General features: G+C 42.1%; 1 protein-coding gene across 1 annotated transcript in view; it reads left to right on the top strand.

Annotated features, from left to right (window-relative positions):
* The window catches only part of LOC130274587 (neural-cadherin-like), a 101,004-nt gene that overhangs the window by 8,167 nt on the left and 80,300 nt on the right, over positions 1-12,537 (top strand). Inside the window, exons 2-8 of the mRNA XM_056523020.1 lie at positions 5,343-5,537; positions 6,857-7,082; positions 8,348-8,552; positions 9,751-9,862; positions 10,069-10,318; positions 11,245-11,387; positions 11,478-11,650. Coding sequence (XP_056378995.1) covers positions 5,343-5,537; positions 6,857-7,082; positions 8,348-8,552; positions 9,751-9,862; positions 10,069-10,318; positions 11,245-11,387; positions 11,478-11,650 — 1,304 coding nt within the window. The remainder of the gene's footprint in view (positions 1-5,342; positions 5,538-6,856; positions 7,083-8,347; positions 8,553-9,750; positions 9,863-10,068; positions 10,319-11,244; positions 11,388-11,477; positions 11,651-12,537) is intronic.

Raw genomic sequence — 12,537 nt, 5'->3', positions numbered from 1 at the left:
CTTTGAAAGAAATGGACTGTATGCGTAGTGCATGGATATACCAGGTCCTCTGAAGGGAGTGATGCTGTTACCTGCTCGGACTAATAGATTTGGCTCTTACAACGATGACTCCTTTTATTCCCTTATAGAGTATTTAAATGTATAAATGTATCTAATTTGCAAAAATAGACAAGGACTGCTCATAAATTTTATACAGTGACATAGTGCTTTTAAAGGGGTACTCTGGTGGAAAACTTTTTTTTAAATGAACCGGTGCCAGAAAATTAAACAGATTTGTAAATTATTTCTATTAAAAAATCTTAATCATTCCAGTACTTTTTAGCAGCTGTTCGTTACAGAGGAAAATTTTTATTTTTTGAATTTCTTTTTTGGGTTGTCCACAGTGCTCTCTGCTGACACCTGATGCCCGTATCAGGAACTGTACAGAGCAGGAGAAAAATACCCATAGCAAATCTATGCTACTCTGGACAGTTCCTGACATGGACAGATGTGTCAGCAGAGAGCACTGTGGACAACACAAAAAAAGAAATTCAAAAAGTAAAGAATTTCCTTTGTAGCATACAGCTGCTAAAAAGTACTGGAAGGATAAAGATTTTTTTAATAGAAGGAATTTACAAATCTGATTAACTTTCTGGCACCAGTTCATTAAAAAAAATAACAAATAAATAAAGTTTTCCACCGTAGTACCCTTTTAAGGCAGTTTCCATTCTGCTACTGCAATTTTTAGGACAAATCCAGAATTGTATTTTAAAGGAATGGGGAATATAAAGGAAGGACTTATACTTCTCCTTCCTCATGGATCCACTTCTGGATTTGGCCCAAAAACGGCAATGGCAGATATCCAAGCAAACTTCCAAGTGGAAACACAACCTTATGAATGTGCTAACGTTTTAAAAAGTCCTGCCCTTTAATTATAACATCTGAAAACAAAGTTCTCCATGTAAATTAGTCGAAGGAATGTAAAGAGCTGAAGTCATTTCAGTCAAGGACGTAAATAGGTGAAGTAATGTGAACTGATGTCAACCAAAAAAAAACTTCCAGCCCTGACCATTGACGGAGCCGATAAATTCTATTGTGGACCTGTGAGCCGGAATAAACATCAAAACGTGACTTTGTCCGCATGCGGCAACTTTTAATTACGTTTTCAATAAGACTCATTGGCAGGATGTCCAGCCGGTGGAGTGCAGACCGGCTTGGTGGTCACAATAAAGGAAGAAAGCAGCCATGCTCAAGAGATTAAACACTCCATGAATCTGGCTCATATTAAATTCACTAATCCTAGGACCCTCCGTGCTGAATCCTGGTCATTCTCCCTGAAAGGAAGAAGTGGCTTTTCCCTAAATGAATAGGAGGGCTTCGCTCTGACTCATTTCAGACTTTATGCGATTAAAGAAGATTTTATCCGTCCGTTTTCTTTTGTTGGTCCCTTTTCTCATAAAGATCCCCATATGCTATAAGCACTGCAACCAGTTATAAAGCGAAAAGAAAAAAATGAGGTATATGTTCCTCTCGTCTAAAGCCGGGAATGTTATTCTCCCAAGAGATGTTTTAGTCCAGGGGATAAAAATATTGGGTGTGAGGGCTCTTCACTTTTCTAAATTCAGTACCCTATGTAGCAAACTACATTGATCCCTATTTAGAACTAGTAAAAAAGCATCTCTGTGCCAAATTTTAGTCGGGATTACTCCGCCTCTATCTGAAAAGAATAACATTGTAACCAATACCATAATATACACAGTTTACCCAAATTGCTTCCCAAAAAGGAACAACAGGAGAGCACACTAGCAAAGCTTTCTACTACAGTGTGATCCCCTGGTGATGTTGTACATTTGCCCACTGACAAAGAAATGATCGGTCTATAATTATAATGGTCGGTTAATTTGGACACGAAGTGACAGAACAAAAACAAAAATAAAAAAAAATCCAGAGATACGCATTTTAAATAAGTTATGAATTAATTAGCATTTTGCTCAGTGGAATACAACTTTGATCCCCTTTCAACCAGCAAAATTGCTGGCTCCCAGGTGTCTTTTATACTGGTATCGAGCTGAGATTAGGAGCACTCTCTAAACTCCTTAAGGACTCAGTCCATTTTGGCCTTAAAGGGGTATTCCGGGCAAAAACATTTTATCCCCTATCCAAAGGATAGGGGATAAGATGTCTGATTGCGGGGGCCTGCTGCTGAGACCCCAGCGATCTCCCTGCAGTACCCGCATTATATGCGGCTGCTGAATCTCCAGTTTCGGAAACCTCCAAGTTTCTGGGGCTGGGGACGTGACATCACGCCACGCCCCCTCCATTCATGTCTATGGGAGGGGGCGTGACAGATTTGTAAATTACGTCTTTTTAAAAATCTTAACCCTTCCAGTACTTATGAGCTGCTGTATGCTCCAGAGGAAGTTCTTTTCTTTAAAAAAAAAAAAAATTCTGTCTGACCACAGTGCTCTCTGCTGACACCTCTGTCTGTGTCAGGAACTGTCCAGAGCAGGATAGGTTTGCTATGGGGATTTGTTCCTGCTTTTTACAGTTCCTGACACGGACAGAGGTGTCAGCAGAGAGCACTGTGGTCAGACAGAAGAAGAACTTCCTGTGGAGCATACAGCAGCTGATAAGTACTGGAAGGATTAAAGGAGAAATGCGGCACAAAACTTTTACCTTTCCTTGTGCCCAGGCTGCAAAAAAAAAAAATAAGAAAACTTTAACTCACCTTCCTATGTTCCCCTGTTGAGCTGATATCGGCATCCCATTCCCCCGTTGCTGCTCAGTTCCATGCTTCTTAGGCTCGGAGCATCACACTGCGGTCAGCGTATCGCTGGCCGCCGGGATGTCCCGACTCGGCTGGTGATAGGCTGAGCGCACTGTCATGTAAGGAGCCTGGGAAGCAGAGAGAAGGCGGGGCCCAAGATCCTTACATGACAGTGCGCTCAGCCTATCACCAGCCGAGGCGGGACAACACTGCGGCCAGTGATACGCTGACCGCAGTGTAACGTTCCGAGCCTAAGAAGCATGGAACAGAGCAGCAGTGGAGGAACGGGATGCCGATATGGGCGCAAAGAGGGAACGTAGGAAGGTGGGTTAAAGGACATCTGCAAGAAAAGACAACTTATCCCCTATCCACAGAATAAGGGATAAGTGTCTGATCGCGGGGGGTCCAGTCGCTGGGACCCCCCGCAATCTCCCAAAACAGGCCCCCGCATTGCCGCTCTATGTGAGCGGCTAATGCACGTAGCATCGACCTCTCTAAGTTCGACAGTATGCCCCCTCCACGCCCCCACCCCATACAATTCTATGGGAGAGGTGGGGAGGCATGAATGCTGCACCCCCGCCTCTCCCATAGAGATACATGGAGGAGGCATGCAGGAGATCGCGGAGTTCCCAGCGGTCAGACCCCCGTGATCAGACACTTATGCCCTATCCTGTGGATAGGGGCTAAGTTTTATTTTGCTGCAGATGTCCTTTAAAGTTTTTTTTTTTTTTTTGTTTTTGTAGCCAGCCAGGCACAAGGAAAGGTAAACGTTTTCTGCAGCATTTCTCCTTTAAGAGTTTTAAATAGAGGTAATTTACAAATCTGTTTAACGTTCTGGTACCAGTAGATCTAAAAAAAATTAATTTTCACCGGAGTACCGCTTTAAGTGTTATTTATTTTTTTTATTTTTGTAAGTACTGAGTAAGGCATCCTCTAGTTTAGAAGTCCCCAGTCCTCAAGGCCCACCAACAATCCAGGATTTCAATTTTTCCCTATTCCAATGGAGAAACTAAAACCCATTGGCCCTCATTTACTAAAAGCATTCCAACTCTTTTTGTCGGGTTGTGCGCCTAAATTCTGTGTAAATTCTGAATGTGGGACAGAAAAAAACAGACAGAATCACCAACACTCAGAGTGAAAAAAAAAAAACTACAAAATGGGCATGGTTTTTGAGAAAAGAGGCGTGTTCCCTACATTTCATCCAAAATCACTCGTCTTTTCTGAAAACCACTCTGAAAAATCACGTACATTTTCTGGTAAGAAAACCCTACACTTTAAAGCATGTATAAAGTTTCCAAAAGCAGCGCAAATTAGTAAATACCATGGAAAAAAAAGGTTGAAACAGCAAAAAACAAAACAAAACCTCCACTCCACTCTTAGTAAATCAGGGCCATTATTATTGATGGGCCTTGAGGACTAGTGGACCGCTGCTTGTTGCCGCTAGTTTATACAAAAAGTTACATGAGTCTAAAGATGCGCCAAATTTAACAAAATATAGCACATTCCCAGACTGTCTAGTAGGAGATGCAGGAGAAACATTTTGAAGCTGAGGCCATACGGGGGTGAGTATACTGTATATGTAGCAGTCCAGGAATGTATAGGGTGCTACACGAAGATATCAAAACATAACTTCAGACCGGAGAAAGGAGAATAGGAGCATACACCTTGAAATCCTGCTGGAGCAATTTATTCAGCATTCAGACCTAGAACATAAAAAGTACTTTACCCCTGTGTCACCAGTAGAGTTGGGACGGCAGGAGCGTGCACGCGAATGACACCCGCTGTTTCACACCTCAAGGTGTTTCATCAGACGCCCGGTGCCAACTTCCTATTGCTTGTTCTCATACTTGTCCACTCGTCTTTCAGTTTATGCCATTTATTAGTCGGCATTGGTAAATCATACATGTACATATTTAAATTATATGTTTTTAAAGGAGTGAGGCGGAATTTTAAAGGGTCTGAAAGCTTTCCAAATGCATTGTAGATTATGTAATGCATAGTTACTTAAAGGGACAAAATGTTCTGAATGCTTAGAGCCGACACCGGGAGCTCGTGACGTCATAGCCCTGACCCTCATGGCATCATGCCCCGCCCCCTCAATGCAAGTCTATGGGAGGGGGCGTGACAGCTGTCACGCCCCCTCCCATAGACTTGCATTGAGGGGCGGGGCATGATGTCATGAGGGGGTGGGGCTATGATGTCACGAGCTCCCGTCGCCGGCTCTAAGCATTCGGGACATTTTGTTCCAAACGCTGAGCAGTGGAGTAACCCTTTAACTTTGCCCCAAAAATGCAATTAAAAGATTTATCAAAACCCGTGTAGAGGAAAAGTGGCACAGTTGCCCATTGTAACGAATCAGATCGCTTCTTTCATTTTTCAGCGGCCTTTCTAAAAATAATAGAAGCAATCTGATTGGTTGCTATTAGCTTCTGCACCACTCTTCTCTCTACACAGGTTTTGATAAATCTCCCACAGGGAGCGTCACCCGTAGCCTGATGGGGCAAGTCCCACTTATCTTGTATACCTTCCCCTATGATACCAATATCTTAACAGTTTTGCTTTTTGTTATTTGACTTACATTTGTTCTTGCTTATAGATGCCGACTGGTATTTGTGCCACATAACAATTGTGGTTCCAAGAGAAGAGAGCTTGGAGTGGACCATGTACCCATTCCCTTACTTGGCTTGTGTTGACCCTGAAGCACCAAAAGGCACTTTCGTATACCAGTTGCTTGCCCATTACTACAATGACGAGAGCTCCGGGGGTGGCATATCATACCATCTAATGGAAGGTAGCATGAAACAATACAATGAAGAAAGATTCTGCAAATTGCTACATTTAAATACAGTATTTTTCTTTTACTTTGTATCTCATATATTTCATATTATCCTGCTATTTTTACCAACTAAGTCCAACTTTGCGACCATATATTTGGGTATTGCACCAATTCATCTACAATACTAATTGAAACATGTTATCAAATTGTCTTGCTCCAAAATATTCTACTGTTTTGTGTTTACAGCTCCTATGCAGAGTTATCTCTACCCGAAATATAAAAAGAAATGACATGTACATATATATCCATACATATTAGTGTAACTGTACTTTGCGAAAGTCATAGATATGTGGTGGCAGGGTGTGTGGTGCAGGGCAGATGTTGTTACCCTAGGGGCAGATGGCATTAACCCCTTGTATTCGTGATGCCAGGGCGTGGTTTAGCCTATAACCACCTGAAGGTATACCGCTGGACCCTGGGCTAGGCACGGGGGCAATAAACACTGACTCCAAGTTACGGACAACGGTATCTTTACTGAGGGTAGATTGGTGGTAAAGTCTATACAGTTCAGCCAGGGCCCAAGGAGGTGACTAGTGACGCAGAGACCTTAAGGGCTTGCTGGGACTTGTAGTAGGACTGGACAATTGAATGCAGACCACACTGACTTGACAGATGACAGGGACTGACTTGACTTGACTCATAAAGCGGTGACTTTATCTTACTTGAATTGATGGCGGCTGCAGGACTGGACTTTGAGGTCTCCAACACTCTGGACACACACACTAGGCGACTGCACTGGACCTCAGCAGAAGAGCAGAGCTCAGAGAGAGAGAAGCTCCACCCAGGGTATATATGGGGGAGACTAGCAGGGAGCCCATTGGTCACTCTTGGGATCACCTTGTCACTGGTACCTCCTGGATAACAATCACATGACATACCACATGGTATAACTCTTAAAGCAACATTACATTTCATAACACTTTACATGGTAAAACATATTTACAATGCGGAAACAAGTGCAGGGGGCCTTGTGGACACTGAAGGAGGCTGCCTGACAGGATATCAGGAGCACGGGGTAACACCTCCTATACTGGGCCACCACACCACAGAGACATGTTAGAAGTTTTTTATTGCTGTGGTCTGGGTGGTGAACCCATGTAATTATGGCTTCTTCCCCTTTTTAGAGATCAGTGTGGGGTCTCATTTTCCAGACCCCCACCAACCAAACTCCTGACATGTCCCTATGTCTCTATGACCTCTCAATAGTACAGTTACCCTTTTGAATTAATAAAAATGATATGTCATGGTATCCTGTCTGTTTACATTGTTTGAAGGTGCTGACCAGCGATTTGAAGTAGATAAAGATTCCGGAGTTATCAGCACAACTGGGTTACCATTAATATGGAACAAGGAATATGCCCTCACAGTTCAGGCCACAGACAAACATGGAAAAAAGAGTCCTTATGCTTCTATCTCCATTCTGGTTGGATTACGGCCACCACAATTTACCAATATGACGTACAGCCTGTTTGTCCCGGAAAACACAGCCATTGGGGAGAAGTAAGTAGAATCCTCAGTTTATGTTGTCACAGAAATGCAGCCACCCGACTGGGATAAAAGCTTCATTCTTCATTGTAGAATATAAATGAAAGTTAAAATACTTTTGACAAATGGCAAATATTCACCCAGACACATACTGTATCCTATTCACACTACAGAATTTCTGCTTAGGAATTCCAGAACCGCTGAAAGAATTTACATGTTCATTCTTTTGGCCTAATTCCACATGGATTGCATGTCAATGCAGTCCTAGGTCTGAAGGAATGGATGCCTGGAATATCTCCAGGTGAAGATTCTGAAGTGTAAATGTAGCCTTAAAGTGTACCTGTCAAGAGATGAGAAAAATAAAAAATGTATATTCCAGTCTTCCTTTACCTGGTGCTGGTCCTGTCTGTGTGCTTCAATCCTGGTTTTCATACTTTTGTGGCTCCTAATTCCCTTTTTATGTTGATCACACTGCATGCAGTTCACTGAGGAGGAGGAGGAGCATCCCCTTGCTTGCCCTCACGTCTTATATGGGAACTTCCTCCCTTACTCCTCAGAGCTGACAATTGGCTGGTCTGTGCACTTAAGCTCTATGACAGACCCCTGGCACAAACAGCCGGTTGATTGACAAGCCGGGAGCCTCCACACAGCCCTGCTTGTCTGCCCACATTTCCTGTATTTTGCCCAGCTGACACACACAGGCAATGGCTGAAGTGACAAGACAATGTTCTCAAAAGTGGAGGGACCCCTAGTGGTAAGAAGTATGAAGCATTTTTTATACATATATAATGTATTCTTTACATTATGTAAAAAGTTTGTGTGAATGGCAGTGCCCATTATGGAAAATTCCCACGTGCGTATTTTGCAACATTCCCACTGTGGAGAACACTGGTCATTTCAAAAACATTTTTGTAAGTGGTTTTGACACCTTAAAATCTTTATTCAAATGTAAAACACACCACATTTTGTAGGTTATTTTTTCTTGTGAGTGTGTGTGTGGGGGGTGGGGGGGGGGGGGTCACTGTCTTTTTTTTTTTTTTTTTTTTTTTTTTAAGGTATAGTGTTTTTTTCTGGTATTTTGCTCAACAGACCTCAGAAGTTGTTTTTTTGTGCTCGAGTTTCAAAATGTATTGGACTAAATTGCAAGGCACTCTTTGTGGTGTTTTTTGTGATGTTTTATTCATTACAAATCATATGTAAATTAACGGCACAGAAAAGATTTTTACATGCAAAGTGAATTGTCCAAATTATTGAATCAATCAATCATTTTTTCCCTGTAGAATGGCAGTGGTGGAGGCCGTGTCCTTTCAAGGCAAATCTATCACCTACACATTACTGATGAATCCCAGTGGCCTGTTCACCATTAACCAAGAGAGCGGGGGGATGAGCCTGACACGTGCCGTGGACTACGAGAGCGGACATCATCTATATCACTTGTTGGTTAAAGCTCTGGAAGCCGAAAGTGAATTCAGCAGTGTCACCGAGGTACCAGGCCGATCGGGGCAGATTGTCTTTGGGATAACGGAATAATCTGCTCTAAACCTCTGGGGGCCGCCAAGCAAGGATTGTAGAGATGAGGTTAGGGAGGATGGTGGCCCCAAGTAATAAAATGGTGCTGTATTTTCACACCAATGACATAAGGTCTGATATCTTTATTGCCTAACCACAGGCTAAATGCCCGACCCCTGCTGCTTACTGCTTTCTCTGGCTCTCATTACACAATAATAAAAGGATTGTCCGATAAGATAAAATGTGAAAAAGGAAGCCAGACTAGGTAAAAAAAACTATATATATAAAAAAAAGAAAAGCAGCACTCACCTCCCCAATCCCATACTGCTGCCATTATGATGGTTCCCAGGTTTACTTTGGACCTTTCTGTTACTTAGGCTAATGCAGTGTTTTTAGCAAAAACAAAAAAAATAATCTACTCCCAGGCAGAATAAAATTAAAAAGTAGGCAAATTGTATTAAAAAAAAAAAATGTAATAAACAAAAGTAATACTTAAGGAATTGAACCTGATGGTGGCCGAGTCCTCAAGCATCTTCACTTCCTGGTCCTCGATTCGGCACAAACAAAATACCTGCTTAACCAATCATTGTCCAGAGCAGTGACCCACCTCTGCCTATGATTGGCTGTGTGGATGTTGCCTTGTATTGAGACAGGACAGACAGGACCAGAAACTTTTTTAAAAAAAAATTTTTATTTGGCTTTCAAAAAAAACGAAAAAAAAATAAACTGCACTTTTAGAGTCTCGTTGCTCCATTAAAGGAGTAGTACACTTAAAAAAAAAAAAAATGTATCCCCTATCCAAAGGATTAGGGACAAGTGTCAGATTGTAGGGGTCTGACTGCTGGGACCTCTACGATCTCCTGCCCTGCACCCCGACTCTCCACATGCAAGGAGCTGTGTGGACCACCACACAAAGCCCCCTCCATGTATCTTTATGGGAGAGCCGGAGATACATGAGTACAGCGCTCGTGTATCTTCAGCTTTCCCATAGAGATGCATGTAGGGAGCGTGCCGACCCACTCCCTGCAGGAAGAGAGCCGGAGCGCAGTGCAGTAGACCAGTCACCTGTCCCCGATCCTTTTGGATAGGGGATACTTTTTCATAAACTGGACTACTCCTTTACAATTGTCTCATAGTTTTGTCTTTCTTTTTTTTAATATATCTTAATACCCAGGTCATGATTCACATCACGGATGATAATGACTGCTCCCCTGAGTTCCATAAGTCGATTTACAGCCAGGACAGCATTATAGAAAACATTCCTGTGGGCACATCCATCTTACAAGGTGCAGTGTTTTTCCTACTGTTCTCAAAACCATCACTTTCTATGGAACATGCGCTATTTACATCGTCTTATCCATAATCCGCCTATGACTATGGATAGCCATTTTTATATATCACTTCATGTAGCCATGAGATTGGTTGCAATGATTTAGTATACATTTGTATGTAATGTAAGTTCTAAACAGTTATTGTGGTTTTTCTATATTAGTTACAGCACAGGACTGTGACTCCGGGAGCAATGCAGAGATTTCTTACTTCATCCAGAGCTCAGAATTCTCCATCACACTGCAAGGAGTCATCCAGTCCAGCCAGAGACTAGACTACGAGCAACCCAACCACATGTACGAGTTTGTAGTGATAGCTGTAGACAAAGGAAAACCTCCTCTCACCGGAACAGCTTCTGTGCGTCTACGGATGTCCAATATCAATGACGAAGCGCCTGTCTTCTCCCAAACTGTGTAAGAATTGTATACTATTCATATCCAATATATCTGTGTAGTGCAAATATCAACAATTCTGGTATTACATTCCAAGATATTATGGAATGCTGTGATCTCAACAAGTAAAGTCAAAATATTATTCTGATATATTGTACAAAGATATAAGAAGATTGTATTGGACAAGCCGGTGATCTTGGACCAGCAGTGATTTCCAGAATGAAAGGGACTTCAGATTCTTTTTGTCCCTGCACAGATGTTTTCCATTGATGTCAGTCTGACAATTAATTCTGAGCAAACATCTATTCCAATGAATATCAGTACGTATGGGTTTTAGTTACAGAAAACCGGTGGTCTTTTTGTTATGGAAGCCAACTGTGGTCGGACATTATAGACTTTACCAATGTCGTCTTTTATCATCTAGCTGTGACAGAGTATAATATATCAGAGTATAATTTTCTGAGTGGTCTCACAAAGAAAGTTCCTGTCCATGTGACCTATGAGAACATCACCACTCAGGACCCCCATTTATGTACAGTACTAAGAGCCATTAAAGGGGTACTCCGGTGCTCCAGCATTCTGACATGAAGGGAGCTGGACCGTGATCGTGACGTCATTGCCACGCCTCATCATAACGTCACGCCCCCTCCATTCATGTCTATAGGAGGGGGCGTGTAGCAGACACGTCCCTCCCATAGACATGAATGGAGGGGGTGTAGCGTCTCGAGGAGGCATGGCTGTGATGTCACGACCACTGCTGCAGGAACCCGGTCCAATAGTTGCCAAAACAGTGTCCTTTTGTCTTCTGCTGGGCAGCTATATGTTAGTATACCTTTCTAACCTACTATACTACCGTATAGTCAACCACAGCACAAAAAGCTTTACTGCGGTTGCTTCATTCTAACAATCTAGGATCCGGATATAATGATAAATGTTATCATTTTTAGGTATAACACTTTCTTGTCAGAAGACGCTGGACCAAACACCTTGGTGGCCACAGTCCATGCAAAAGATCCTGATGGAGACAACGTGTCATACTTTATAGTTGATGGAAATGAAGATGGAAACTTTGACTTGGACAGCCAAAAAGGTAGAAAAGTACACATCTTCCAAGCAGATGTATAAATAAGCATACCTGAATAAATGATTTTCACGACCTGTTATTTAATGTGTCCTGAAGGTATCTTAAAACTTCGTAAGTCCCCACTCCCAAGACTGCTGAAGACTCAGTATATACTGAACATCTCCGCGGTGGATGACAACTCATCTGGGGGACCTTCAGCTTTGTGCAGCTTCACTCAAGTCATTGTAGGGATAAATGATGTTAATAACAATAAGCCGATCTTCAGAGAGGTGAGCAGAACAGATGGGTCATCATGTCATATGTGACTTCTAAGGCTACGTTCACATATACACAGATTTTATGCACAGGATTTTCTGCTGCAGATTTCAATGAAAACTAAATGACTGAGCACAACTTCTAATCTGCAGTTACAAATCCTGCACATCAAATCTGCATATACTGTACATTAAGATGAGTGTCCCATCTAGTGTCCCTTATATAAACATAGTAGTGCAGTTGTTTTTAACCTTTTTGTTCTGTCACTTGGGAATATCATTTTATATAATTAAGCAGTACAATAAAAGTTAAGTTTTAGGGAAGCGCTATTAAGGGATTTTGTGCCCTGGGCCTTGTGCCCCAGGTTTTTGTCATTGATTCGACTGGGATCCCAGACTTTTCTTTGGGGTATTTTGTGATTGTGTGATGTGTATGTAAACTTCTGAGCCACTGGGAATGTGGTGAAAGAAATAAAAGCTGACATAAAAAGTGTGAGGAATGGTAAAAAAAATGATTGTGGCTAAGGTGAATGGAAAATTATTTTGGGTTTTTGTAATTGATTACATACACATGGTTACTATTTGGTAGCATTGCCTTTAAAGAGGTTATCCACAATAAGGTGATTTTAGTACTTACCTGCCAGTAATGGACATGCTTAGGAAGTCCCAGGATCCCTTGTTTGTAAGTGTAAGGTCATTTTTCTCTCTCCCACACATCATCCAGCCAATCCATTGAAGCACACTTGAGCTCCCTACCATGCTGTGCTGTGTTTGAAACTACAATTCCTCAGCGGTTACTCCACCCATTGCAGCAGTCAGACTCCTTTCAACACCCTACTAATGATATAATGAATTGGCCGCACTGCAACCTGGAAAAACCTAATACGACTCTACTTTTGTAT

This window comes from Hyla sarda, chromosome 5 (genome assembly GCF_029499605.1).
Source record: "Hyla sarda isolate aHylSar1 chromosome 5, aHylSar1.hap1, whole genome shotgun sequence".
Classification (NCBI taxonomy): Eukaryota; Metazoa; Chordata; class Amphibia; order Anura; family Hylidae; genus Hyla; species Hyla sarda.
Note: the sequence above shows the minus strand (reverse complement) of the source record. Positions and strands in the feature narration are given on the sequence as shown.